This window comes from Rosa rugosa, chromosome 4, assembly GCF_958449725.1.
Source record: "Rosa rugosa chromosome 4, drRosRugo1.1, whole genome shotgun sequence".
NCBI classification, from domain to species: Eukaryota; Viridiplantae; Streptophyta; class Magnoliopsida; order Rosales; family Rosaceae; genus Rosa; species Rosa rugosa.
This window is the reverse complement of record NC_084823.1, coordinates 52,101,209-52,125,936: the sequence shown is the minus strand read 5'-3', so window position 1 is coordinate 52,125,936 and position 24,728 is coordinate 52,101,209. Positions and strand designations below refer to the sequence as shown.

At 38.5% G+C, this 24,728-nt stretch overlaps 4 protein-coding genes and 1 long non-coding RNA gene across 6 annotated transcripts; all 5 read left to right on the top strand.

Annotated features, from left to right (window-relative positions):
- The first annotated feature begins 1,522 nt into the window (after positions 1-1,522).
- LOC133706453 (uncharacterized) lies at positions 1,523-5,509 on the top strand. Its single transcript, XR_009844532.1, has 3 exons — positions 1,523-2,570; positions 3,244-3,319; positions 4,245-5,509. It is a non-coding gene; the product is annotated as an uncharacterized LOC133706453 (long non-coding RNA).
- A 2,564-nt stretch (positions 5,510-8,073) lies between these two features.
- Positions 8,074-10,870, top strand: LOC133742014 (GDSL esterase/lipase At5g41890). The gene is made up of 5 exons (XM_062169710.1): positions 8,074-8,331; positions 9,594-9,724; positions 9,814-10,056; positions 10,165-10,423; positions 10,508-10,870. Exons 1-5 carry the CDS (start codon positions 8,079-8,081, stop codon positions 10,738-10,740), a joined length of 1,119 nt encoding a protein of 372 aa, XP_062025694.1. The 5' UTR covers positions 8,074-8,078; the 3' UTR covers positions 10,741-10,870.
- A 2,518-nt stretch (positions 10,871-13,388) lies between these two features.
- LOC133745983 (beta-carotene isomerase D27, chloroplastic) lies at positions 13,389-15,917 on the top strand. The gene is made up of 6 exons (XM_062174141.1): positions 13,389-14,164; positions 14,436-14,528; positions 14,746-14,807; positions 15,034-15,140; positions 15,283-15,378; positions 15,460-15,917. Exons 1-6 carry the CDS (start codon positions 13,778-13,780, stop codon positions 15,507-15,509), a joined length of 795 nt encoding a protein of 264 aa, XP_062030125.1. The 5' UTR covers positions 13,389-13,777; the 3' UTR covers positions 15,510-15,917.
- A 1,383-nt stretch (positions 15,918-17,300) lies between these two features.
- LOC133745982 (endoglucanase CX-like) lies at positions 17,301-19,944 on the top strand. Its single transcript, XM_062174140.1, has 7 exons — positions 17,301-17,599; positions 17,732-17,941; positions 18,248-18,448; positions 18,522-18,614; positions 18,705-18,866; positions 18,967-19,078; positions 19,233-19,944. Exons 1-7 carry the CDS (start codon positions 17,381-17,383, stop codon positions 19,727-19,729), a joined length of 1,494 nt encoding a protein of 497 aa, XP_062030124.1. The 5' UTR covers positions 17,301-17,380; the 3' UTR covers positions 19,730-19,944.
- A 339-nt stretch (positions 19,945-20,283) lies between these two features.
- LOC133743356 (protein CANDIDATE G-PROTEIN COUPLED RECEPTOR 7) lies at positions 20,284-22,726 on the top strand. 2 transcript variants are annotated; one of them, XM_062171252.1, is made up of 2 exons: positions 20,284-21,793; positions 22,502-22,726. In XM_062171252.1, the coding sequence occupies exon 1, from the start codon at positions 20,432-20,434 to the stop codon at positions 21,755-21,757; it is 1,326 nt and encodes a 441-aa protein (XP_062027236.1). In that variant the 5' UTR covers positions 20,284-20,431; the 3' UTR covers positions 21,758-21,793; positions 22,502-22,726. The 2 variants fall into 2 exon arrangements, with proteins under 2 accessions (XP_062027236.1, XP_062027237.1); XM_062171253.1 differs by lacking the exon at positions 22,502-22,726 and adding an exon at positions 22,065-22,345.
- The last annotated feature ends 2,002 nt before the right edge of the window (positions 22,727-24,728 follow it).

The following is a 24,728-nucleotide window of genomic DNA, read 5'->3' as shown; positions in this document are numbered from 1 at the left end:
CCAATTACTCCATGGATCAAACTCAACACAGATGGCTTAGCTAAGGGTAACCCTGGACCAGCTGCATGTGGTGGAGTTTTTAGGGATGAGAAGGGTCGTTAGCTTGGTGGTTTTTGTCAAGGACTTGGTCATCAGACAGCTTTTTTAGCTGAACTAATGGGTGTCATTATTGGAATTGAATTCGCGTTTCAATTTGGATGGAATCACATATGGCTTGAAAGCGACTCCACTAGTATTCTTGCTTGCATTGTCTCTTCTTCATTTGTCCCTCCTTGGCCTCTACGGATTGCTTGGTCGACTTGTTTAGCGCGTATCCGTTCGCTGACTTTTCATTGCTCTCATGTGCTCCGTGAAGGGAATACAGTTGCTGATAGGTTGACAAACATGGGTTTGGCATCCACTGCATTAGTTTGGTACTCAACCGCACCATCTATTCTGTCTCCTTTCTTGCTTAGGGATGATATGGGCATTCCTTATCAACGTAATACTTGATTAGAGTTGTGCTTTATTTACTTCTCTGGTTTTTTGGGGTAAGGTTTATGTCCCCCCCTCTTTTTGTATTTTTCTTTTTTTTTGTTTTATTAATAAAATATGAATAGGGGGACGGGCGGTGGGTTCCCAGAGTGTGGCAGACCCTTCTCCTTCGGGATTGAGGGTGGGACTTGCTCCCTACATCATCTGTTTCCGAGGAACTAATATCGCCTAATCCCTTATTTGTTTATAAAAAAAAATAAAAAAAAATGATCGATCGGTGGATACAATGTTTGTGTCCCTTAATGAGCTACGTGCATTGGCTGGTAGTAGCACTCTTGTGAGCATCGGCTGCAACGTATCAATTTGTCCGATGAATCCCACAGATTAATTTACTCATGAGTTGTTAATAAGGAATATTACAAGTAGATGTGTGTGTGTGTTTCTCTGTGTATATGTATATATTATTCGAGCTTATACATGCATGACTAAGAACATTATTTACAACTGACATATAGAGGGTGCTTCACATTGTAATTAGGGCTTAATTTGTTCATTTCATTGCAGTTATCGAGTCCTTATATGAGGCAATTGGGAAAAGCTAGCTAGTTAATTAGCTAAGTACTCGATCAGAAATTATGGGAACAATACTAGCAGTACCATACGCGCTTAGATGAATCTTCTTTAAATAATCTAAATCAAGGCAGAGTTGTTGTTATAGTACTGCTTAGGGCATTGACAGTGATGGTAAACATGTGCTATCAAACATATCTCCAAGAAATGTGCCAGCCGCACCAAATGGCACCAGATTTCGTCGACAATACATATGCACAAAATTAATGTTTTAGACAAACAATTAGATCAAATGTCAGATTATATTTATGGATTAAATACTTGTTACTCCTCAAACTTTTGCCTGAAAAACAGTTTAGTCCCTCGCCTTTCAAATTAAACTGGATAGTCCTTATTCTTTCTAATTCTCACACAACAAGTCCAAAACAGGTCTAAAATGACTATTCTACCCCCAAGATCCTTTTTTTATTTTTTTTCTCTCTCTTTTTTCAATTTCTTTCTGCTTTTCTCTCTCTCCCTCTCCACAGATCGATCTTCTCTCCCTTTTTTCAATCTTCCACAGCCAGCAATGGCGGACAGAAAGAAATCTAAGAAACCCACAAACAACAACATCGAGCATGTAATAACCGAGTTTTGTCTTCTTTAAGCAAAGTGAAATGGTGGCAAACACCTTTGATTTAAAGGTAGGGTATTCCGTGATTTAAGCATTAGTGGATCAATCAAGACCGGTGCTTTATTTGCTTACGTGTTTATGCATAATTGAAAATCATTCAACAAAGAAAGCAGAAGAAATCTCACTCTCTCTCTCTCACGGCCGAACCCAGCAAAAACAGAGCACGGATTCTTCGATCTCTCTCTCCCTCCTCAGGCCACCTCAAGACGTCGAACCACCTCTATTAGCCTCGCCTAGACCTTGCACTGCTGCAGTGGCATCCTTGCACCGCGGCACAACCGGAAAACGGCGGCGGAAACACGGTTTCGTTTTAAAACCCGATTGGGTCCAATTGTGATAACTCGAGCTACAGGCCATCAATCCTCACCAAACTTCATCCTCGAGCTCGCCTCAACTTCCTGAAGCTCCCAGAAGCAGCCTCACACGGCGGCGTGGCCCGTAGCAGTGGCTACAAGTCAAACCCAACCAAGAACGAAACCGGAGCTATCGATCCAAATATCTTGAGCTACAGGATGTCGTTTTGAGTGATTCTTGAACCAGTGAGCTCGCCTTGAAGTTCTGAACAACTCTCCAGAAGGAATCGAAGCGTTTCGTTGAAGTTTTTACGTCGGAATTCAAGCTCGCCGGATTCTGGAAATTTTCCGGCCACCGACGCTTTCGATCAAGATATCTTGAGCTGTAGAGCTTCGTTTTGAGTGATTCTTGAACCAGTGAGTTCGTCTTTAAGTTCTGAACAAGTCTCCTGAAGGAATCGAAGCGAAAGGAGGACATTTTTACGTTGATCGGAGCTTCGCCGGCTTCTGCAAATTCTCGCCGGTTTTTGGAAAAATTCCGGCCACCTCGACTGTTTTAGGTAATTTCAACCACTTCCGGTCATTTTCAGCTTACATGGTAGTTATGAAAGTTGTTAAGCATGATGAGAGGAAGAAGAGCAGCCCGGCCCCGACACCATTGGTGGTGGTCGGCGGCGGCTCTGCCACTAACTCCGGCGGCCCTTTCCGGCCACCTCCGGGGGTCAAAAATATGGTTTCTGTACATTTTCAGATTCTATATTTCAATACGATCATTTCGATATATTATACGCAATTTTTGGATATCGTATGATTAAGTTATGAATTTTTAAGTTTAGATCGATTTCGATCGTTAGATTTGTGATCTGTGAAGTTAGGACCGTCAGATGGACTTGTAGTTTTGATATGATGATCTTATGACTGTCCCAGTGGCTTTGTGTGGTCATGGGCGAAGATCCGACCGTTGGATCTTCGTATAAATGCAAAACAGTGATTAGGGAGGCGATTCGTGAGAATCCGTCCGTTGGATTTTCGTATAAATTTGTGAAGATGTTAGTAAGGACGATTCAGGGAGATCCGACCGTTGGATCTTCGTGATGATTTTTGGAGGGTGATCCTAAGGGCGATCCGTGAGGATCCGACCGTTGGATCATCATTTAATTTCGATCCGACCGTTGGATTGTCGTTTGAATATGTTTTTGAGTTATTGGCTAAGTTAAGGTCATGTGTGATTAGGTGATTGACGGTCTTCCTTGGGTGAGCGATTTCGGTGTGTATTGTGTTGAATTGAAGACGCAGCGGGAATATCGAGGTGAGTAAATCGCACATGGTTCATTCACGAACCGAAATTCGGTGATTTTATTTAATTGAGAAATTGTGGAAATTGTTTTATGAAAATAAATATTTGTTTTAAATTATATGGACTTGATCGACTACGGTCCATAGGTAAGTAAAATGTATTTAAACTATAAAAATGAATTTCTAGATTTTATTGCATGTGAACTATAGTTGGTATTAGTGGTCACTCTTGTGTGGGTGACTACGTATATATATATTTACGTGGAATATATATTGGATGGTGTGATTTACTGAGTTATATTTTGAGCATTACCTTTGGAATATGTGATTTATCTTAGATGTTGTGTTGTCTATGATAATGGGTAATTGAGTAAAGTGCGATAGTTGAGTCGTTGAGATGAATTAAATGAGGAGTCGAGTGAATTGAGAAAAGCAGTCATTCGTAAGGTGAACCTTGGCCCAGGTGACACTTTACGATACAGTTAGAGCTCTAGTCTGTCTGCCGTCATACTGCTTGGGGGATAAACGAGTTATCATATGCCCTTGGGTATGACATGACATACTGAATGGGGTGATTAATATAATTAATCATAAGCCTGTAAGTATGATATACTGAATGGGGTGATTAATATATTTAATCATAAGCCTGTAAGTATAATATACTGCATGGGATGATTTATATAAATAAATCATAAGCCTGTGAGTATATATTGAGTAAGAAGTTGTTTATTATTGAGTAGTCATGATGAGATGTGAGTTGATTGATGCTTGAAGTGATGTTGTACACTTCAATTCTTATGCAAAACAAAATTAAAATGTGCTTGAGTTGATTGTGTTACTTTAAATCGTGCAATCCTTTCATTTACTCATACGAGCTTTGCAAAAAGCTTACCGGGTTTGTATTGTTGCAATCTCGGTACACTATTCAAACGGTGTAGCGGGTAATCCTACAGGTCAGGCGAATCGGGAAGGTGATCGAGCTGCTTAGAGAAATTGCATTGGGTAAATCTGGATTTATATTGTGAGGTTTATTATGCTCTTTTGAGTATTGTAAATTAAGTTGTGAGAGTGTGATGTAATAAGTAAATTGAAGATTGGTTTTTGTAATATTGAGAGGTGTGAAGTGTGGTTGTTTGTGAGAAAAAAATTCAGGACGTTATTTGTATTGATGTTAATCATGTTTCGGATTTGAATTGATTATTCAAAATTCGGGGCGTGACAGAGCACCTCAAGACTGACATAGCCTCATTCGCTTCCTCCCTCGGCCTCTCTACCTCTCTCCCTCCCTCTGATTCTTCAGGCTTCAACGATGTCGATTTCCGCAACCCCAAAAAACCCCAGAACCGGAACACCCAGAATTCCAAACCCCAAAATCGAAACACCACCCAGAACTTCAAACCCAATGAAAGGCCCAATCTTTCGAAACCCCCTTTTCCTTCACTCCCTGATGTCACCAGCAACAGTGAAAAAGCAAAGACCTTTGAGAATCTTCCGAAGCTGCCGTTGAGTTCAGCCACCAACATTGGAGTTTGGTACGAAGAAGCTGAAGAATTGGAAGGCAAAGTGGTCGGGAAGATGAAGAAAGCCGAGGCAAGGAGTGGAGTGGTGAGGTGGCCAAGAAGAGAAAGCTTGGAGAGAGGTTGATGGCACAGTACACGGCGGATTACGAGGCTTCGAAAGGGAAGAGTGGGGATATCAAGTTGTTGCTGACCACACAGAGGTCAGGGACTGCTTCTGATAAGATTTCGGCGTTTTCGGTGTTGGTTGGGGATGATCCCATTGCCAATTTGAGGTCTTTGGATGCACTTTTAGGTAATCTTTTGTTTGCTGATATGTGTTACATTTTGCGGAAGACTAAGTTACTTGAAAAAGATAGAGAAGATCAATCTGTGGAGAGGGAGAGAGAGAAAAGCATAAAGAAATTGAAAAAAGAGAGAGAAGATCGATCTGTGGAGAGGGAGAGAGAGAAAAGCAGAAAAAATAAATAAAAAAAGAGAGAGAAATTGAAAAAAGAGAGAGAAAAAAATAAAAAAAGGATCTTGGGAGTAGAATAGTCATTTTAGACCTGTTTTGGACTTGTTGTGTGAGAATTAGAAAGAATAAGGACTATCTAGTTTAATTTGAAAGGCGAGGGACTAAACTGTTTTTCAGGCAAAAGTTTGAGGAGTAACAAGTATTTATTTATCTATATACTATAATTAAAGCGAAATGCTCAGGCTCTATAAAAGAGAAATTCTACAATGTGTTAACGTATGACATGCATACAATTACCTTAAAGTGATAAAATGAGTCATCAAAATAGTAATATTAGTCCTCAAAGTGCTAACATAGTTGATGTATGAGAAATGTTAACATACCATAGCCTTACCCTAAACATAAAAACATTAACTATCTAGAATATCTTTTTTTTAGCTCATAATGAAATCATCTATTGAAAGTTTCACACTTTCACCAATCACACAAAAATAATATGAGACCAAAATTAATTGGCAATGGATGAAGTTGACTCAAATTCTTATAATACTATACTCAAGATTATATTTTTTTCAACGTGGGAGTTTTGTTTTTGTTTTCACATTCTCAACACGCTCTCACAAGTGTGACGATTTCTCAAGTTATACACGTGTGCAAGTTATATTTGGTGACAGTTGTTGAGAATGTATAGATCCCACATGGAAAAAATGGAACCTTACAAATGGGTTTATAAGGGTTTGAGTCACTCTATCTATTGCCAATTAGTTTTAGATGTGAACCCCAAATTACTTTATCATGGTAACAGAGCGGGTTATCCCCCTTGTGCATGCCTCACGGCTACATGGGCTCCACGTCACCCAAAGTTATCTACGTGTATGACTTGAAAACTTACCACACGTGCGGGGGCGTGTTGAGAATATATAGATCAAACTTACCACACGTGCGGGGGCGTGTTGAGAATATATAGATCCCATATGGAAAAAATAGGACATTGCAAATGAGTTTATAAGGGTTTGGGCCACTCCATCTATCACCAATTGATTTTGGATGTGAACCCCAGATTACTTTATCAACGTTGAACATGTGTGATGATCACTTAAACCGTACACATGAATAACCCACTCTGATACCATGATAAAGTAATTTAAACTTCATAATAAAAAACCATTGCTAATGAACGAAGTTGACTCAAATGTTTATAAGCCCAATTGTTCTTGTTTCACCTTCTCAACATATATGAGCTCCAAAAGCTATCTTTTGCGGAAATCCCTCATTGTACAAAATCAATAATGTTGGTCTCGAATATAGATTCGTGTATATATGTGAGAAGTAATGAAAAGAAACTAATCAAACTATAATTAAGCGGACTAAGTTATAAGCATGCAACCGTATAGTAATTCACATAGTACTAGTCTGTTCTTCTCGTCAGCTCCGACAATTAGGTTTGGGCATACCGGGTTTAATCAAAACAATAGTTTGGGTATCAAAAATGATTTTATAACATGCTTAGTTAGGTTTGAGCATACGGAAAATGACATGGTTTGGGTGTATTGAGTTTTGAACATGCTCTGCATATAACGCATGCTAGGTTTTTACTATTAATAATCGGTATTTGATTATTCACGGGACGGTCATAGAGTGATTTTTCATATATCATCGATATGAGACGAAAGGTTAATTATTTTTGTTATTGGATGAAGCATATGGTTTGGGGCTATTAGTGAGTTGTATCATGTTGGTAAATTATAATTTTACCATTATAAAGGTCATGAGTTCAATTCTCACTGACATATATAAGGGTGAGGTAAGTTATGCTGATTTTTTTTAAAAATGATTGGGGCAATGGGCCGGGGCTGATTGTTAATGTGCCTGACGTGATAATTAATTAGCAACAATGACACTTGACAAATGATTCAAGCAACATGGTATCTTCAACTAATTAAAGCAATTTCACTAACCTAGTTTTGTGGCTCTTTTTTATTCTATTTGGAAAATAATTTTTTGTTTTTGATAAATGAGAATGAGGAATTAAAATCATACCAAAAATATAACTTGTCTTTTTTTATAATTTTGCACTTTTGAGAGAAAATGAAAGCTTGCACATAAGAAACGTACCTTCAAAATATTGCATCCCACATGCTAGAAGGAGTCAATTAATAGATCGATTCTTTTAATTTCTTTCACTTTTTCCAGACAAGGTGGATTGATGTTATTATCGATTTGCTTTTGGTCAAGAGGTTATTATCATTTGATGGATCAAATCCTTTATAGTTTATATATAGCAAAAGTTCGTTACATATGCCGCGCCATACTTAAATATTGTAGTGCTACGTCCATTAGTGTTGAATGCAAGCGATTCGGGGTCAGTGTTTGGTTTATGTGCAAGCTCAATATACTCGAGAACTACCTTTTAGCAAATCTTTTTTCGATTACAACCTTTGAGCAAATCTTGAAAGATTCAAAGTTTAGCTAAAGCAAATAAGAAATTCCTTATGTGCTAATCGGCAATATTTTAAATGATGGATCGATCAAAATCCTACTGGAGAGAGTAATAAAGATTATACACAGATCTGGATGAAATCAGTGTCTTGTCATATTCCTACTTCAATGAATAAACCAGAAATCATTTTCAAAGGAATATCAAGAATTCAAGACCAGTTCCAAATAGTACGTCATGTAAATTTCTAACACATGCACCACTGCTACTAGACCTCTTCAAAGATTCTGTTACCTGCTCATGCAGTTCATAAAAGGTTTATATAACCATCTGCCCTGATGCATGTGGTTGTTCTACGACAATGGAGGTCCTTCAGAAAACTTGTCAGTCTATTCTTCTATGTACAGTTTTCATTGTTCTTTGTTTGGAGGCTTCCCCTTGCTTTGCTTTCACTTCGTTCGTGTTTGGGGACTCTCTGGTTGATGCAGGAAACAATGACTACATCTTCACGCTCTCGAAAGCCGACTCTCCTCCTTATGGCATCGATTTTAAGGCTTCAGGTGGACGACCCACCGGTAGGTTCACAAATGGTCGAACCATATCGGACATCATAGGTAAAAATAATCAAATGCACCATATTTTTTGTTTGACACACACACACACTAGAAAATGTCTACACATCCGATGCGTGTGAAAGTAGTGGGGAGTTATAATTCTGAGAGTTGAGAGTTTGAAATCGTTATTTTATTTTATTTTATATTGTTTTATTTTGCTTTTTACGTTTTTATCCTTGATGTCAAAATGCAATCCATGATATTTTAATATTTGAGGGTTATAAAGATAAAAAAAAAAAATCTGTTTTGGCTAACAACAACTCTTCTCTTAATAATAGTATAGATACACACACACACTCAAAACGATATTATTCATCATCAATACGAAAACGGGTAAAATAGTTTCATAGCAAGAATCACTGAGAGAGTATTCAGTGCATGTGCATCGACTTGCACTTACACCAATAATAGACTGCTGGATAACATCAAGTACATTTTTTGATCATTAGAAAAATGTTGCCTATAAATATCAAATCACCTCAGACTACAAATCAGTTAATCAAACAATAAATATAGTGCACTTAATTATTTTTTCGAATCACCCCCTTACATCAACAATATTAGGAAGTATCAATCAACTCATGTAATCATATCCCAACGTACTGTAGCCTGCTTTTAAGGAACAATCATGCATTTGATGGTCTTAGATCTAAATGTCCAATTCCTAAATTTGGAAAAGAATTCAGTTTTAGGAAGAATGTTGCCACACCTAATTGGTGGTAATTGTCACTAATACCAATGAACAAAATTAAATATGGGGGCCATTCAGCCAATTATACAAATATCTGTCTATTGTTATCATATATTCACTTTTGAAAAGTTTGGGGCGGGGAGATCCGCCCGATGCTTGTTTATATCGACGGCGGTCATTCTTTTGTATATTAGTTTTTTTTATTTTTTTTTTAGAATAATTCTTTTTATAAAAAAGTTTTAGATTTAGTTGATTCTGTTAACCACTTCTTTATCGATGTGGTATATGATAAAATTGCTCTTCTTCACGCTTCGCTTTCTTTTGTCACAATTAATAGAGATGAGACTTCACATGGAGTAGGGAGTTTGAGTGCCGAATGTACTAAACTCGACAGTTTATGATCTAGTACTTTGTCTAACATTTTGAAGAACTTAATTGAAAATGATCGACTAGCTAACTGGCTGTAGGGTCAGAGAATTGATTAAATGATATTAAATGAGTTGGTATTTTGGTTGTCATGATATATGACCATCTTTACACTAATTACTCAAGCTTTGCGTGATCTACTCAGGTCAAGAACTTGGAGCCAAATCATTTCCACCACCTTATCTAGCCCCAGACACCCAAGCCAGCTCAATTCTCAGAGGAATTAATTATGCTTCTGGAGCCTCCGGAATATTAGATGAAACAGGGTTTTTGTTTGTAAGTACTTCAAAATATTTAGTTAATTACTATAATTAAGACCATGCATTTGATCAATAACACGGATTAATTAGTAATAATGTTTACAGATTGGAAGAGTCCCACTGCGTGAGCAAGTAAATAATTTTGAGCAGAGCAGAAGTTACATGGTAAACGTAATGGGAGAGAGAAGCACAAGAGAATTTCTAAAGAAGGCAATCTTCTCGATCACAATTGGATCCAACGATGTTCTCAACTATGTCCAACCATCCATACCATTTTTTAGTCATGACAAAGTCTCACCCAACACGTTCCAACATTTCATGGTCTCTAACTTGACAATACAACTCAAGGTATACTAAACTTTAATCAATCAATATTCCCCTAAGCTGAACAAATAAACTAAAGTTACAATATTATTGATCCTTGTGTGATGAGTTCAAGTTAATTTCTGTGTGAAGCGACTGCACGAGTTGGGAGCTAGAAAGTTCATTGTGGTTGGAGTTGGACCACTGGGTTGCATACCCTTCATTCGTGCCGTTAATCTTTTACCAAGTGGTCACTGCTTTGGTGAAGTGAATGATTTGATCCAAGGCTACAATAAGAAACTCAATGGTTTGTTGGATCAACTGAACCAGGTGTTGGGTCCTGAAGCTATCTTTGTGTATGCAAATTCTTATGACATCTTCATGAAGATCATAGTGAATTATCATCAATATGGTAAAACTAGGGCTAACCTTTTGTTTATTTTTATTATTGTGATCGTTTATTTTGATCTGTTTCGATATGTTTGGTATTTGCTAGGGTTTAAGGATGCGGACGCACCGTGTTGTGGTGGATACTTTCCACCATTTCTTTGCTTCATGGGAAGGAACACAAGCTCTCCCCTGTGTGGTGATCGATCCAAGTATGTGTTTTGGGATGCTTATCATCCAACAGAGGCTGCTAATGTCATCATAGCTAAGAGGTTGCTTGATGGAGATGAAAGTATTAGCTCACCTATTAATATCCGGGAGCTTTATAACTACAATTCTTAGTGAAATTTTAATAACCATGTAACGTGTTTATGTATCAATGTATCATCAATAAAATTCTCTCGTATCCCCGAAGTTTTTTCATAAAAAAACAAGGGTCAAACTAAATGTACCCAGCAAATTTCTAAGTGAACCCAGCAAATTTGAATTTTCCAATTTTACCCTCAGTTTATTAATTAAAAATATTTCTCTAAATATTCCCACTCTTCGCTATAGACAGTAGCTGATGGCAACTCACCCTTCGTTCTCGAACTACGATTTTGCTGATTTGTATTTGGCCCATGCTTTCTGATATCGTCTTGCATCTATGGATTTAATTGTTGGGTTTTGGAATATTAAATTTTGTTAATCAATACTAGAATGTAAAAACATTTCACAAGACATCAAGCCTAATATTTAGTTTGGAGACGACGATATAGAGCATCTCCTTTTAGCAATTATTTGCTAGTAAGTATATAACCACAATCCTCAGTATAATATACCCAGAAATTATCATATGAAAATCATTCGTTGCTCAATCTCTCATGTTGTCCCACTTAATTGAAGGCTAAAAAGAAATTAGTACTTGAATATTCAATCTGGGTAGTATTCATAGAAAGAAGGTAACAGATGCTGGTGATAGTCACGAGGGAGTTGTGGCCGTGAGGAAAGAGTTTACGTCGATATAAATATATTTTAATATATTAAGTTAGGGTAAAATTGGAAAGTATCATATAAAAAGTCTAGAGCTGGGTATTCTAGAAATTTACTGGGTTCAAATAGAAACACCCAAAAACAAATTGTATGATCATAAACTCCACCATTATTGAATGATTGTTATGTGGGAAATTACCAGAATATGCAGTTGAAATTACTGCTAACTTGGTAAGGCCAACAGATTCCTCTACTTTCTTTTTAGCAACAACAGATTCCTCTACTTTACATGTGGATATTTTTGGTGGGACTTGCAATACATGATTGATGATTGACAAGAACTTCCAATCAGACCGGCCAGTTGATCAGTTTGAGTTCTTTTAGGAAAAATCAAATAATAAGAAGAAAGAAATGAAGAAGGGCCAGTAAGCTCAGAACAAGTTTAAGGTTGCAGAAACATAGAAGATTGGAATTGGAAGAAGAAGCTATAGCCTCATTTTAAAATTGATGTGCAGAGCTAGTGCAGACTGAAACAAAGGTCAACTCTAGCAATTTACAGTTTCCTGACATAGCTATAACTCCAAAGAGAAGTCAAATCCTCTGAGCTCTCAAACCATTGTAATTCAGTTTCTTGGAAAATGGTTTTTACCATTTATCACAGATAGAGTCAAAGACAATAATTGAGGAGAAAATATAATAATACACTTAGCAGCTTCTCTTCTGTAACATCTTGAATCTTTGTAAGAAAGAACTGATCATGCATGGCTCTTCCATTAGAATCATAACAATAATATCGTTCTGTTTGCCAACTGCCATCAAACCCATAAATAAAAACTGCATTAGTTAAAGTCCATCCCCATATGTTTTCTGCTATAAATTAAATATCCCAACGTTTTATGTCAACATGTCTAACTCATTGAAAGCTAGCTTTGATGTATACTCAAATTGAAGGCACCGTGCTAGTGTATGCAGTTGGGTGTTAGCAGATGCCCTGCAGTTCTGCCTACATATTGGGTTTCTCAATAATGCAAGCATGCAACCAATTCTGTAAATAAATTGTTAAGTCTCGGGAAAAGTCTTCATGAGCCACATCAAACATGGTTGGGCTAGAGAAAAGACTCATTCGTTCTGGGATGAGTAGGAGAGAAAGTTTTTGCTTCAACTCAGCCCAATCCAATTTGCATCACTGATTATTGATATTGGTTTGGAATTGTTACTATGAAATGGGCCTAGAGCTAGCCCAAAAATGAACTGAAAAAGAAGAGGGACTACGGGCTCTTAGGGCATCTCCAACAGACTAGCTATTTCAATAAAAAGTTAAAAATTTGGCTAATTTGAGATAGTTTAGCACTCCAGCAGAATAGCTATATGAAAGTCAAATTTGGCTTTTGCTAAAATCTCTAGCTAAATTTAGCTAGGGAGGAGAGAGAAAATAACAAAAAGCTAAACACTCCACGTTCTATTTTTTTAGTTTAGCTAACACTGCTGGAGGAAAAGCTGAAAATTTACTATCTAAATTGAACTTTTAAATGATTTAGCTAAAAAAATAGCTTTTACTGTTGGAGATGCTCTTATCTCCTTAATTTAGATACTGTTAAAGTGACGAGAAGTACAATCAGATACAGTGCTGCATCATTCCACTTGTGAGTGTTTTTTTAATTTAATTTTGTTTTCTAAAAACAGAGGATCTTCGGTAGTTGTATAACGAAACCTTGAGCTGTATACGATTTTGTTACGTGTTTTGTTTTATTACAAGACGATCTTTGAGAAGAATGATACATTGAGTGTTGTCAGGTACACGTAATAATGTTTTTGTTTTATTTTTTTGTCCATGTTTAAAGAGTAACACCAATAATTTCAAAAAAAAAAAGAGTAACACCAATCAAGCGTGGCATTTGAATTAGCCTCAAATCTACCCAAGAACCCTATCTGCTGCTAGTATCAGTCTCTACAACCTCACTCAACTGGGACCAGTCAATAAAGTTCTCAAGCTACATGTCTTCACTGCAATCTCAAGAAATCCAATAGATAATTGTGAACTGGGATGCTCTTCTATTTTCCCAAATACAGAGCAACCAATAATTAGAAATGGATAGAGCCACAAAATCTCTTCCCAAAAGGGTATGTGTGGCTACAAATTTTCTAAGCAAACAAACCAAACTCAACCAACCATATGCCTTTTCAGCCTTTCTGGGAAAAACCTTTGCTTTTCTTTCTTTTTTTTGGACGTGATGCTTTTCTTTCTGGATCACCCAGAAATTATACTCAAGTTACATGAGGTAAATAGTATGAACAAAACCTACTCCTACTAAGCTCTGTCTCATGCACTTTGTGCTATTGCATTGATATCTCTGAGGTGTTCATATAGTCCCATTTCTTTTCTTTGCACCACAATTGCATTGACTTCATGGTGGTTTTAAGCCTTCAACCTGTCCAATTTACTACCCCTAAACAACTCTCATATTGTAAAACCAGCACCACTGGTTATAGTACTAGTGTTCGATGTGGGATTGCAGAGCCATCAGGAGTTCCGGCTCCTATGGGGCAAAAGACCAAATACAATGATGGATTTTTTGAGAAAGCATTCATGACACTCTTCGCTCGCAAAATGAAGAGGTTTGCAGCTCCAGTGAAATCCAAGACTGAGATTGAGGAAAAGAAATGGTCGGAATATGACTATGAGAGTTTTGTGGACGTTTCCAAGAGAGTTATGCAGGGAAGGTCTCGCATTCAGCAGCAACAAGTGGTTAGGGAGGTCTTGTTATCTATGCTACCTCCAGGTGCGCCTGCTCAGGTGGATTATAGACCATTCTCACTTCTCTAATGTTGGATTTTAGTTGCCTCATTGATTTGAATATGTTAGTAATTTGAGTTGATTTTTGATTCTTAGCATTCAAGAAATCGATGATTAGGGCGCATTCTGTCTATATCATGTAAAGGGCGCATTCTGTGTTCTTTAAGAGTAACATATGATTAGGCTAAATGATTTAAGTCTATGTCTGGATGTAGATTGATCTCATTTGGTATAAGATGGGTGAGTTGTTTTTGACTTGTTACTTTTGCAGTTTAGGAAATTATTTCCACCAACAAAGTGGGCTGCAGAGTTCAATGCTGCATTAACAGTGCCTTTCTTCCACTGGTTAGTTGGGCCTTCTGAGGTAACTATACAAGTCACTTCTGTTAGCCATAGTCTTCTATCATGTGTTATAAGTGGGGTTTTGTCAAAAACTTGGAAATACAGTTCTTTGGCCAAGAGCTTTCAGTGCAGCAAATGACATTGGTTTTTTTTTTTTTTTTTCTGTTGTATAACATTTTGCTGTTTCCTCTTGGAGTAATTTCTGATTCACTAATAACTAATTGATGGAAATTCACTAGGTTATAGAAGTTGAGGTAGAAGGAGTGAAGCAAAGAAGTGGAGTTCGAATAAAGAAATGCAGGTATAATCGATATTTGATCATGTACAGATTGAACAAAGCTGTTTCATCTTGTGCACACATTTCTTTTAGTTAAGCTTACAGATTAAAGCATTTATTTGAAAGTATGAGTTGGCGTTTATCTTTTGCAGCAACCGGATTAAGTAGGGTTACTAAATAGATGACATGGGACTGTCATTAAAAACAGCCAATTACTGATTACTGTTAATTTGGCACTCTCCTCATCCAGGTACCTGGAGAACAGCGGCTGTGTTGGAATGTGTGTGAATATGTGCAAGTTTCCTACTCAAGATTTCTTCACCAATGAATTTGGGCTTCCATTAACCATGATTCCAAGTATGCGTCAATCCCATTGTTTGATCATGACCTAAATCGGCATATAAAACTAAATTACTATATGAATTTGATCAAATACATTCAAAGTGGAAAAACAATAGACTGTTACCTAATGTCTTGTTCTCTTTCTGTTCATGCTCAGATTTTGAAGATATGAGTTGTGATATGGTGTACGGCCAAGTTCCACCACCGTTTGAAGAGGATCCAGTGTCCAAACAACCCTGTTTTACTGATATATGTAAGTTTGTAGAACTTCTCCACAATATAATTTCATTGATGGACGCATATTTCTGATTTCTAGCTATGCCTTTATCTGCAGGCTCCATTGCGAATCCCAGTGCCACTGTCTGTCCAAAGTTACAAGCTTGAAAGATACTCATCCTTAATTCAATTAGAACAAACAAAGTAGTTCAAGTACATTGCAAGTCAAAGTGGCGAGGCACTGTGCTGCAATGCACAGTTGGAGCATTTCACATGCGCCGAAGGGGTTTATCTTGGGCCTAGGAAGCCTTTGGGTTCCCCTTGACAAAGTCAAAAAAAAAAAAAGAAGTACATTGCAAGTCCAGTATCCAAATGTGACAGCCATCTTACAGTTCAACTTCAGTACATATATTTTGCACATGTTGAACACGGCAATGTGTGGAGTTACATTATGCTTATTAGGCTCAAACTATATGTCTGAACTCAAGACAGAAGAGAATTTGTTTGTAAAATACAGGATGATATATTACTGTTTATATGCCCTCATCGTTCATATATACTTTGATTTATAGTTCATTTGTAAAAGAGTACTGAGGTAAACTTCCTCCCTAAAGTTCTCTCCATTGAGGAACCTGTGATAAAAGTCACAGATTATCAGTTTGATAACACAGACATTCATGTCGTGTATGCTTGTGAGGCTGATATAAAGTACGAAATACAGGCTCCATGAGCAAAATTCAATAAGATGGCAATGCCCTGCATTAGATAGTTGCTTATGTAAAAATTGGGTAGCGCAGTTTGTGATTTAAGCATAGTTACAGATGATACTGCTTGAATTCAGCCTGCTTTTCACCATTGGTACCTGAAAAATGGTGTATAAGCAGTTGGGATTGTTGGGTCTTGCACTAGGGAAAATTGTCGTTGCTGTACTTGATTTTGATGTTTTCCTTTAAAAATTGCGTGACAGACCCCTTAATTTATGCTACTTGACAAACCGAATTACCATGCACAATCCACAATCTGTGTTCTTAATCTCATTATCAGATCCTTCACCAACTTTTTATTTCCACGTACACTTGAAGAAACAATGAACCCAAAAATAAAAATAAAATCATCACACCCATCCCTTTCCCTCCCTGTCTCTTTCTTCACATGCCATTCAAGATAGCTTGATGCTTTCTCCAACCCTAAAAAATTCCAAGAATTCTTCCCCTACTACAATCTGAGACTCTAGCTTAACTACTGTACGTCTCTGTATATCACATGATCTGTGGAAGAACTGCCATTCAAGATAGCTTGATGCTTTCTCCAACCCTAAAAAATTTCCAAGAATTCTTCCCCTACTACAATCTGAGTCTCTAGCTTAACTACTGTACGTCTATGTATATCACATGATCTGTGGAAGAACTGTTTGGAGTTGGACCTCCTTTAACTAATAAAACCGTTCATGTGCAACTCCACCTCTTTTCCTTTCTTGTTTCTTATACTTCTTCTCTGTACTTCCTCTTCCTCATTCATAGCCTTCAATAGCTTGCTTTGGCGGCCCATGTGATTCCCTTTTCCTATCCGTGACTTTGGTGCCACAGACAAATCTCATTTTCACCTTAAATTGTGGCAACCAACGAATTCAAACCCCCAAAACCCCAATTCAGCTTCACGTAAATTGCGCATTTTACAAGACTTTTGGCATATGACTTAACAGTAAAATTTGATCTTAAACCCATTCAGAAAGAATGAGACCAAATTTTTGAAACATGTGAGGGATTTATGCTCGTCTTTTTGTCTGTACTTTTAGACCTTTCAGTTTCGTATGCCCCAACAGTGAGGATAAAGTTTTGGTGTGTGTTTTGTCCCATTAGCCTCCATCTCTGATTTGGTGCAGTTGATTCCGTGACCAATGACCAACGAACTAACCAACCTCCCTAACTTCCCTCTATAAATTCCAGTCTCTACCTCCACAGGTTTCAAACCCACATCTACCTCTACTGCTTTGCTACATTACTAGCATTAGAGACTTGAGGGATTAAGATTGAGTACTAATGGCTTCTGCTGCCACATTTTCCTTAGTGACACAAGTTCTATGCTTGACTCTTTGTTTACTTAGCTTAGGCTGCTCTGCCTTCACTACTGAAGATTACTCAGATGCTCTTGACAAGTCCATTCTCTTCTTCGAGGGCCAGAGGTCCGGGAAGTTGCCATCAAACCAGAGGCTCAATTGGAGGGGCAATTCTGGCTTGTCTGATGGCTCCTCTTATCATGTACTAATTTTAGTTCCTTGAACTATATGTTTTTGTCACTTATGACATGATTAAGTTAGCTAGTTTGATATGCATGGTTGGCTCATTTCTTAATGGCTTAAGCTTTTAGCGTTACTTTGATGCGAATTGTAGGTGGATTTAGTAGGCGGCTACTATGATGCTGGAGATAATGTCAAGTTTGGGCTACCAATGGCCTTCACTACTACATTGTTAGCATGGAGTGTTATTGAGTTTGGTAGCTCTATGCCTAACCAGATTGAAAATGCCAAGGCTGCCGTACGTTGGAGCACAGATTATCTGTTAAAGGCAGCCACCACAACCCCAGGAACCTTATATGTCCAAGTAAGCGAGACAAAATGCTGTTTAACTTTGAAGAATATGGAATCCTACATCAGAAATTGCAAAATTTGTACACTGACCAGTATTTCCTGAATCCATAGTTTGTCACAAGTTGCAACACTGGACACATTAGATGTATAAATGAATTTAGTAGCATGATAGATACACTTGCACAGTTAATATATGAAGAAGAACCTATGGAAAACCAAGAGTAAAAGCTAGGAAAATAGGCCATCTGATCAGTAAGTGCATTTGTATATCAAATTGAAGATAAGCTCTTACTCTTAGTCACATGTTTTGCCGGTGCAGGTGGCAGATCCAAACATGGACCACAGCTGCTGGGAGAGGCCAGAAGATATGGATACACCGCGCAATGTTTACAAGGTGTCAACTCAAAATCCAGGGTCCGATGTTGCAGCAGAAACTGCTGCTGCACTGGCTGCAGCTTCCATAGTCTTCAAGGACTCTGACCCTTCTTACTCTGGAAAATTGCTTCACACAGCTATGAAAGTAAACACTCTACAATAAAACAGAATTCAACACTTCATTTTCAAGAAAGTTATTAACAGTGATCACCATGCAGGTGTTTGATTTTGCAGACAAGTACAGAGGTTCTTACAGTGACTCCCTCGGCTCAGTGGTCTGTCCTTTTTACTGCTCATATTCTGGATACCAAGTAAGCAATGAGATAATTTGCTTGTAGTTGTTTTGTCATTTTGACACATTAAAGATTCTGATCATACCTGTTTTGTTGATTTATAACTAGGATGAGCTTCTTTGGGGCGCGTCCTGGATTCATAGAGCCTCGAAGAACAGTTCATACTTGTCATACATCAAGTCCAATGGCCACACATTGGGTGCTGATGACGATGACTACTCTTTTAGTTGGGATGACAAGCGAGCCGGAACAAAGGTCCTCCTTTCCAAGGTTTTACTCTCATAAACTCAGCTCTAGCTAGCAAAATCCTGCAAAATCTTAGAGGTCACGTAACTTCAATTGGCCAATTTGGGTTTTTTTTTTGGTGCAGAGCTTTCTAGAGACCAACACTGAAGAATTCCAGATATACAAAGCACACTCAGACAACTACATATGCTCTCTAATTCCAGGATCATCTAGTTTTCAGGCCCAATATACCCCTGGTAAGCTATATGTACAATATTGACATAAGCACAATATTGACACAATAACGTCATCTTGGACATAAGTACAATATTGATACAACAAACATCATTTTGGACATAAGCACAATATTGACACAACAAAATTAAATTACCTAATAAATCTACTTTGCAGGAGGACTTTTGTACAAAGCAAGTGAGAGCAATCTCCAGTATGTTACTTCCACAACACTACTACTCCTTACATATGCAAAGTACCTTAGTTCAAACAGAGGAACAGTAAGATGTGGATCCTCAGCTGTCACAGCCGAAACCCTAATCGCACAGGCAAAGAAGCAAGTGGACTACATCCTTGGTGACAATCCGGCAAAGATGTCATACATGGTGGGATTTGGAAAGAAGTATCCACAGCATGTACACCACAGGGGTTCTTCTGTGCCATCTGTACATGAACACCCAGGTCGCATTTCCTGCAACGATGGATTTCAGTACTTCCACTCTGGTTCCCCAAATCCAAATGTGCTTGTTGGAGCCATAGTTGGCGGACCAGACAACAAGGACAACTTCGCCGATGACCGGAACAACTACCAGCAATCCGAGCCTGCCACTTACATCAATGCACCATTTGTTGGGGCTCTTGCTTTCTTCTCTGCCAACACCAACCCAAAATAGTTCCAATTTCTCACTTCAAAAACAAAGGAGAAGTGAGGAGTTAGAGAGCAAAATCTAAACATTACCTCTATGAAGTAACATTCACGGTCTAAGGATTATGCCAATGACATTATCCATGAACTATGGCATATAGTAAAAGAGTGGGTACGAAATGCTGGAAAATTAATGTAACTTCCACCATGAAGAAATCAACATTTACTATATGTTACGTTCTACATGAATCAGCTCATTGTGATTTTTTACTCATTTAATGTTCCAACAGTCAAAAACAATAAGAAAAATATTAATACAATTAGGTCCGTTCAACAAATCAAATTTTTCGATAAAAATAAATAAAAAATTTGGGAACAACAACTTAATTACCTCGACGAATTGTGTGAATATTTTACCTATCTCAGGTGATAACCGTGACATATGAACCGTGATTAACAAATAAATCCGAACAAGAAAGGGAATTACATCTTAACCCAAAGAACCATGTCTAAATCCGTAATTTCACCGCATAGACTTGGTCGGTGGTTCCAACGAAACCTCCAAATTCTTCATCTTCTTCTCCAACGACCAAAAAAATTCCACACTAAAAAAACCCAAATTTCCGTTGAAGGGTCGCCATTACTGACTCTGCTCTAATCTCATCTCAATAAAAAAAACGAGAGATCTGAGCCATTTCTCAAAATCCTCAGATCTAAAATCCAATTAACCATGTCCAGACTCCTCTCCTCCTCCTTGTTCCTCCTCCTCCTCACTCTCTTCGCCGCCTTCTCTCTCTCCTCCGCCGAGATCCGCACCTCGTCGGTCCGCGACGACTGGCGTCCGATCATCCCCTTCGACGAATTCGGCTTCACACACAAAGGCCGCCTCGAGCTCAAAGTCTCCAAGATCGCCCTCTCCCAGCAACCCGGCCCGGATCCGGATCTCTCCCGGGTCGGCTTCTTCCTCTGCACCCGGGACTCATGGATCCACGTCTTCCAGCAGCTCGAGGAGGGCGAGATCGGCTGCGCCCTCCTCTCCAATCTCGTCAAGCGCGTCTACACCTTCGACCAGCTCAAAGGCGGCGACAGCTTCTCCACCGTGTTCTCCGAGACCGACGCCGATCAGTACACGCTTCTCTTCGCCAACTGCCTCCAGCCGCTTAGGGTTTCGATGGAGGTCAAGTCCGTGATGTACAATCTCGAAGGGAAGAACGGCGATAGCCGGGATTATCTCTCCGCCGGTAAAACTATTCTCCCGAGAATTTACTTCGTTTTCTCTCTGGCCTATATTGTTCTCGTCGGGCTCTGGATTTTCGTGCTCTACAAGAAACGACTCACCGTTTTCCGGATTCATTTCTTCATGCTCGCCGTGCTGGTTCTCAAGACTCTGAACTTGCTCTGTGAGGCTGAGGACAAGTCGTATATCAAACGCACCGGTTCGGCTCACGGCTGGGATGTGCTGTTCTATATCTTCAGCTTCTTGAAGGGAATTACTTTGTTTACTCTCATTGTTTTGATTGGGACCGGGTGGTCGTTCTTGAAGCCGTACTTGGCGGACAAGGAGAAGAAGGTTTTGATGATTGTGATTCCGCTACAGGTGGTTGCCAACATTGCCCAGGTTGTGATTGATGAGACCGGGCCTTTCGGCCACGACTGGGTTACTTGGAAGCAGGTGTTTTTGCTTGTGGATGTGGTGTGCTGCTGCGCGGTGTTGTTTCCGATTGTGTGGTCTATCAAGAACTTGCGTGAGGCTGCGAGGACTGATGGGAAGGCGGCTGTGAACTTGATGAAGCTGACTCTGTTCAGGCAGTACTACATTGTGGTTATATGCTACATTTACTTTACGAGGGTTGTGGTTTATGCATTGGAGACTATTACTTCATATCGCTACCTTTGGACCAGTGTGGTGGCTGCCGAGTTGGCTACTCTGGCCTTCTATGTGTTTACTGGGTACAAGTTCAAGCCAGAGGCTCACAATCCGTACTTTGTGATCGATGACGAGGAGGAAGAGGCTGCAGCTGAGCAGCTGAAGCTTGAAGATGAGTTCGAATTGTGATTTAGAGTAGGGAAGATGGTGCTGAAGAAGGATGAGGTAGAGTTTTCGACAGTTACAGTGGGATATATTGTGTTTTTTGTTGTTGTCATCGTGATGTTACCTTCTGTTTTATGTTATAAATTCAGCTAGTAGGATAATATCACACCCTTATAAATTTTTCTGTGAATTTGATATTATATGTAAGTACTGAAAGATAATTTTCTGCATTAATTTTTGGAAAAAGGGGTGTTCCATTGATTCTACCAAATTTGGTTCATGATGAAGCTATCTATTTGTTTGACGTAATATTTGTAATTTTTTGCTGCAGAAGGTATTAAGACATGTAGTTTCACGTGGTGGAACGATATATGAAAACAGAAAGATTTCAAGTATAGAGACCCTTAATATGTTTTTCTTCAGATAAGAAATGACCACTTGGGCAGGTTTTCACAAATGGAAATGAGAACTGCGAGTGCTGTATTTTAGATACTTTAATGCCAAATTTCTCTCCCTAAACGTGCAGTTGATAAATAATAAATTGTGAGCGGATTACTACTACTAAAAAAAGTTTATCAAGGTTCCTCGTGTATTCTTGTGTACCATAGGGAAGAGTGCATTGTGTTCTTTATCTTGCTCTTTTGGTCTGGCTAAATATTCTGTACTGAACAGTGAAACAGTTTGTGATAAATCATATTGTGTAACTTGAGTGACTAAAATTACTGGGTTTGTCGATAGCTATAGCACTAAAATTACTCTATTTTATAGGTTCGTCATGTATGATGATTTGCTAGCCAAATGCTGGATTAATGCAGACGAAATGTGAGTGCCAGTCACTGTACATTGCTAGAAGACTAGTAGCGTGTTCTTTTCCCTTTTTATGTTTAGTCAGTTATATAGAATCTGCAGTGGTAAGTATCTAGCTATTAGTGTGGCTTATCATCATTTATTAATCTGCATATCTATTAGATATTGTTTCATCTTCTCTTGGTATTCTAGTTTATGAAGTCATAATTCTCAAAAAAAAAAAAAAAGTTTATGAAGTCATAACCTTGATCAGCCCACGTTCATCCTTCTCTTCCTCTCTTTGACAAAGTTCCATGCTCAAGAGTGTACATGACACACTTTTACATACGACACTTCTTCAGTTCTATCATCTTAAGTGTAGGAAGTGGATATCTGCCACAGACAAGTGTAGGAAGTGAATGGTTTGTGGCTCCTTTCCCTTGTTTTGTTTAGGGTTGCATTTCTGTTCTATTAGTTTATGGCTTTATGCTGTGGATATGGATCAATGAACTCATGCTTGCCTTTGTCTAGGCTGACTTTTGATTTTAAATTTTTGTTTACTAGCCTTCTCTCCATGATGACTATGCCTGATGGTAATGTATTATCTACCCCCAACATTTAACAGTATTTCTTATACAAGCTGTCGAATCACCTCACCATCTTGTAAATTGTCATGTTTTGGCACTGGGAAGTCATCGTGGAATGTAGACATATCAATGCAGGTTAGCACAGCACACCGATCTTGACCAATTCTTTCTTGTTATTAGCGAGTAGTTGATTAGATTGTTCAAGTCAATACTTTTTTCCAGTTTACTGTAGCTACCACTAATTGATTGTTGCGTCAGGCACTCAACCATGTTCTATATTCTGTTAATTAACTCAACTGTTTTGCCTCAAGTTCTTGTAACTTGTAAGTACTTTGTGTTTAAGGAAAATCGTAAACTAACAGAGAGAGGGAGAGAGTTTAGATGGAGAGAATGAAGAGTGAATTGGTGTGTTTATTCTTCTCACAATGGAGGGTTTATATAGGGATAAAAAGCATGGAGTAATACTATTACATTCCATTACTCTTACCACTATTACATTTAATATCATCCATTTACTTAAGTGCTTTCATACATAACATTAACATGATTGATACCAAACTTCTCCACTCTTAAGTGCTATCATACATAGCCATAATAATGCTATTTACATGATATAGACATAATAGTTTTACCACAATTTCATGTATACTACAACACTCCCCCTTGGATATTTCATGTCGATAGTATTTGTCTAAGCCGTGCGCTTCGAAATTGCCTCGTTAAAAACCTTGCCAAGTAATAAAACCCTGTGGGAAAAAACAACCTTGGTCGAAGGAGAAAAAGAGTGCAACGCGCATTAAGTGTGGAGTATGTTTCTAGATACTCCCCCTGATTTATTCTCCCCCTGAAGATCATGGGAGTTCGGATAACCTTCTTAATCCGATGCTCTTCACATGCTTCTCGAAAGGGGTTTTTAGTAGCGACTTAGTAAATAAGTCCGCTACATTATCCTCTGATCGGATTTGATTTACTTCAATGTTTAGAAGTGTTTGCTGTTGCTGATTGTAGAAGAATTTCGGTGATATATGTTTAGTATTGTCACCCTTGATGAAACCTAATTTCATTTGCTCAATACAAGCTGCATTATCTTCGTAAATGCATGTAGGTTTATCTGTGGTAAACTTCAAACCACAAGTTCCTCGAATGTGTCTATTTATAGACCTTAGCCATATGCATTCACGCACAGCTTCATGTAGAGCAATAATCTCTGCATGATTTGAGGAAGTAGCAACAAGGGTCTGTTTTGTAGATCTCCAAGATATCGCCGTGCTTCCCATGGTAAAGACATAACCTGTTTGGGAGCGACCTTTATGGGGGTCAGAGAGATACCCCGCATCAGCAAATCCCATCAAAACATTATTTTTATTTTGATGGAGGGGAGGAGGAGAACGTCGGTCACCATTGATGGTGTCGCCGGCGTCTACATTACGGAAGGTGGCTTTTTGCCTCATGGGGTCTGATCTCATGCTTCCGTCTTTTCTTTTCTCTTTGTAGGAATAAAACAAGCCCATATCAATCGTACCCTTTAAGTATCGAAAGATTGTCTTTATGCCAATCCAATGGCGGCGTGTTGGCGCAGAACTATGTCGAGCTAACAAGTTCACTGCGAATGAGATATCCGG

Coding starts and splice junctions, on each gene's coding strand:
- LOC133743356 (XM_062171252.1), top strand. CDS start 20,432: ATGTCCAGACTCCTCTCCTCCTCCTTGTTCCTCCTCCTCCTCACTCTC.
- LOC133745982 (XM_062174140.1), top strand. CDS start 17,381: ATGGCTTCTGCTGCCACATTTTCCTTAGTGACACAAGTTCTATGCTTG. Junction 17,942..18,247: donor CAGGAACCTTATATGTCCAA/GTAAGCGAGACA, acceptor TTGCCGGTGCAG/GTGGCAGATCCAAACATGGA. Junction 18,615..18,704: donor GCTCATATTCTGGATACCAA/GTAAGCAATGAG, acceptor ATTTATAACTAG/GATGAGCTTCTTTGGGGCGC.
- LOC133745983 (XM_062174141.1), top strand. CDS start 13,778: ATGGTGGTTTTAAGCCTTCAACCTGTCCAATTTACTACCCCTAAACAA. Junction 14,808..15,033: donor GTTCGAATAAAGAAATGCAG/GTATAATCGATA, acceptor CTCCTCATCCAG/GTACCTGGAGAACAGCGGCT. Junction 15,379..15,459: donor ACCCTGTTTTACTGATATAT/GTAAGTTTGTAG, acceptor CTTTATCTGCAG/GCTCCATTGCGAATCCCAGT.
- LOC133742014 (XM_062169710.1), top strand. CDS start 8,079: ATGGAGGTCCTTCAGAAAACTTGTCAGTCTATTCTTCTATGTACAGTT. Junction 9,725..9,813: donor ATGAAACAGGGTTTTTGTTT/GTAAGTACTTCA, acceptor TAATGTTTACAG/ATTGGAAGAGTCCCACTGCG. Junction 10,424..10,507: donor AGTGAATTATCATCAATATG/GTAAAACTAGGG, acceptor GGTATTTGCTAG/GGTTTAAGGATGCGGACGCA.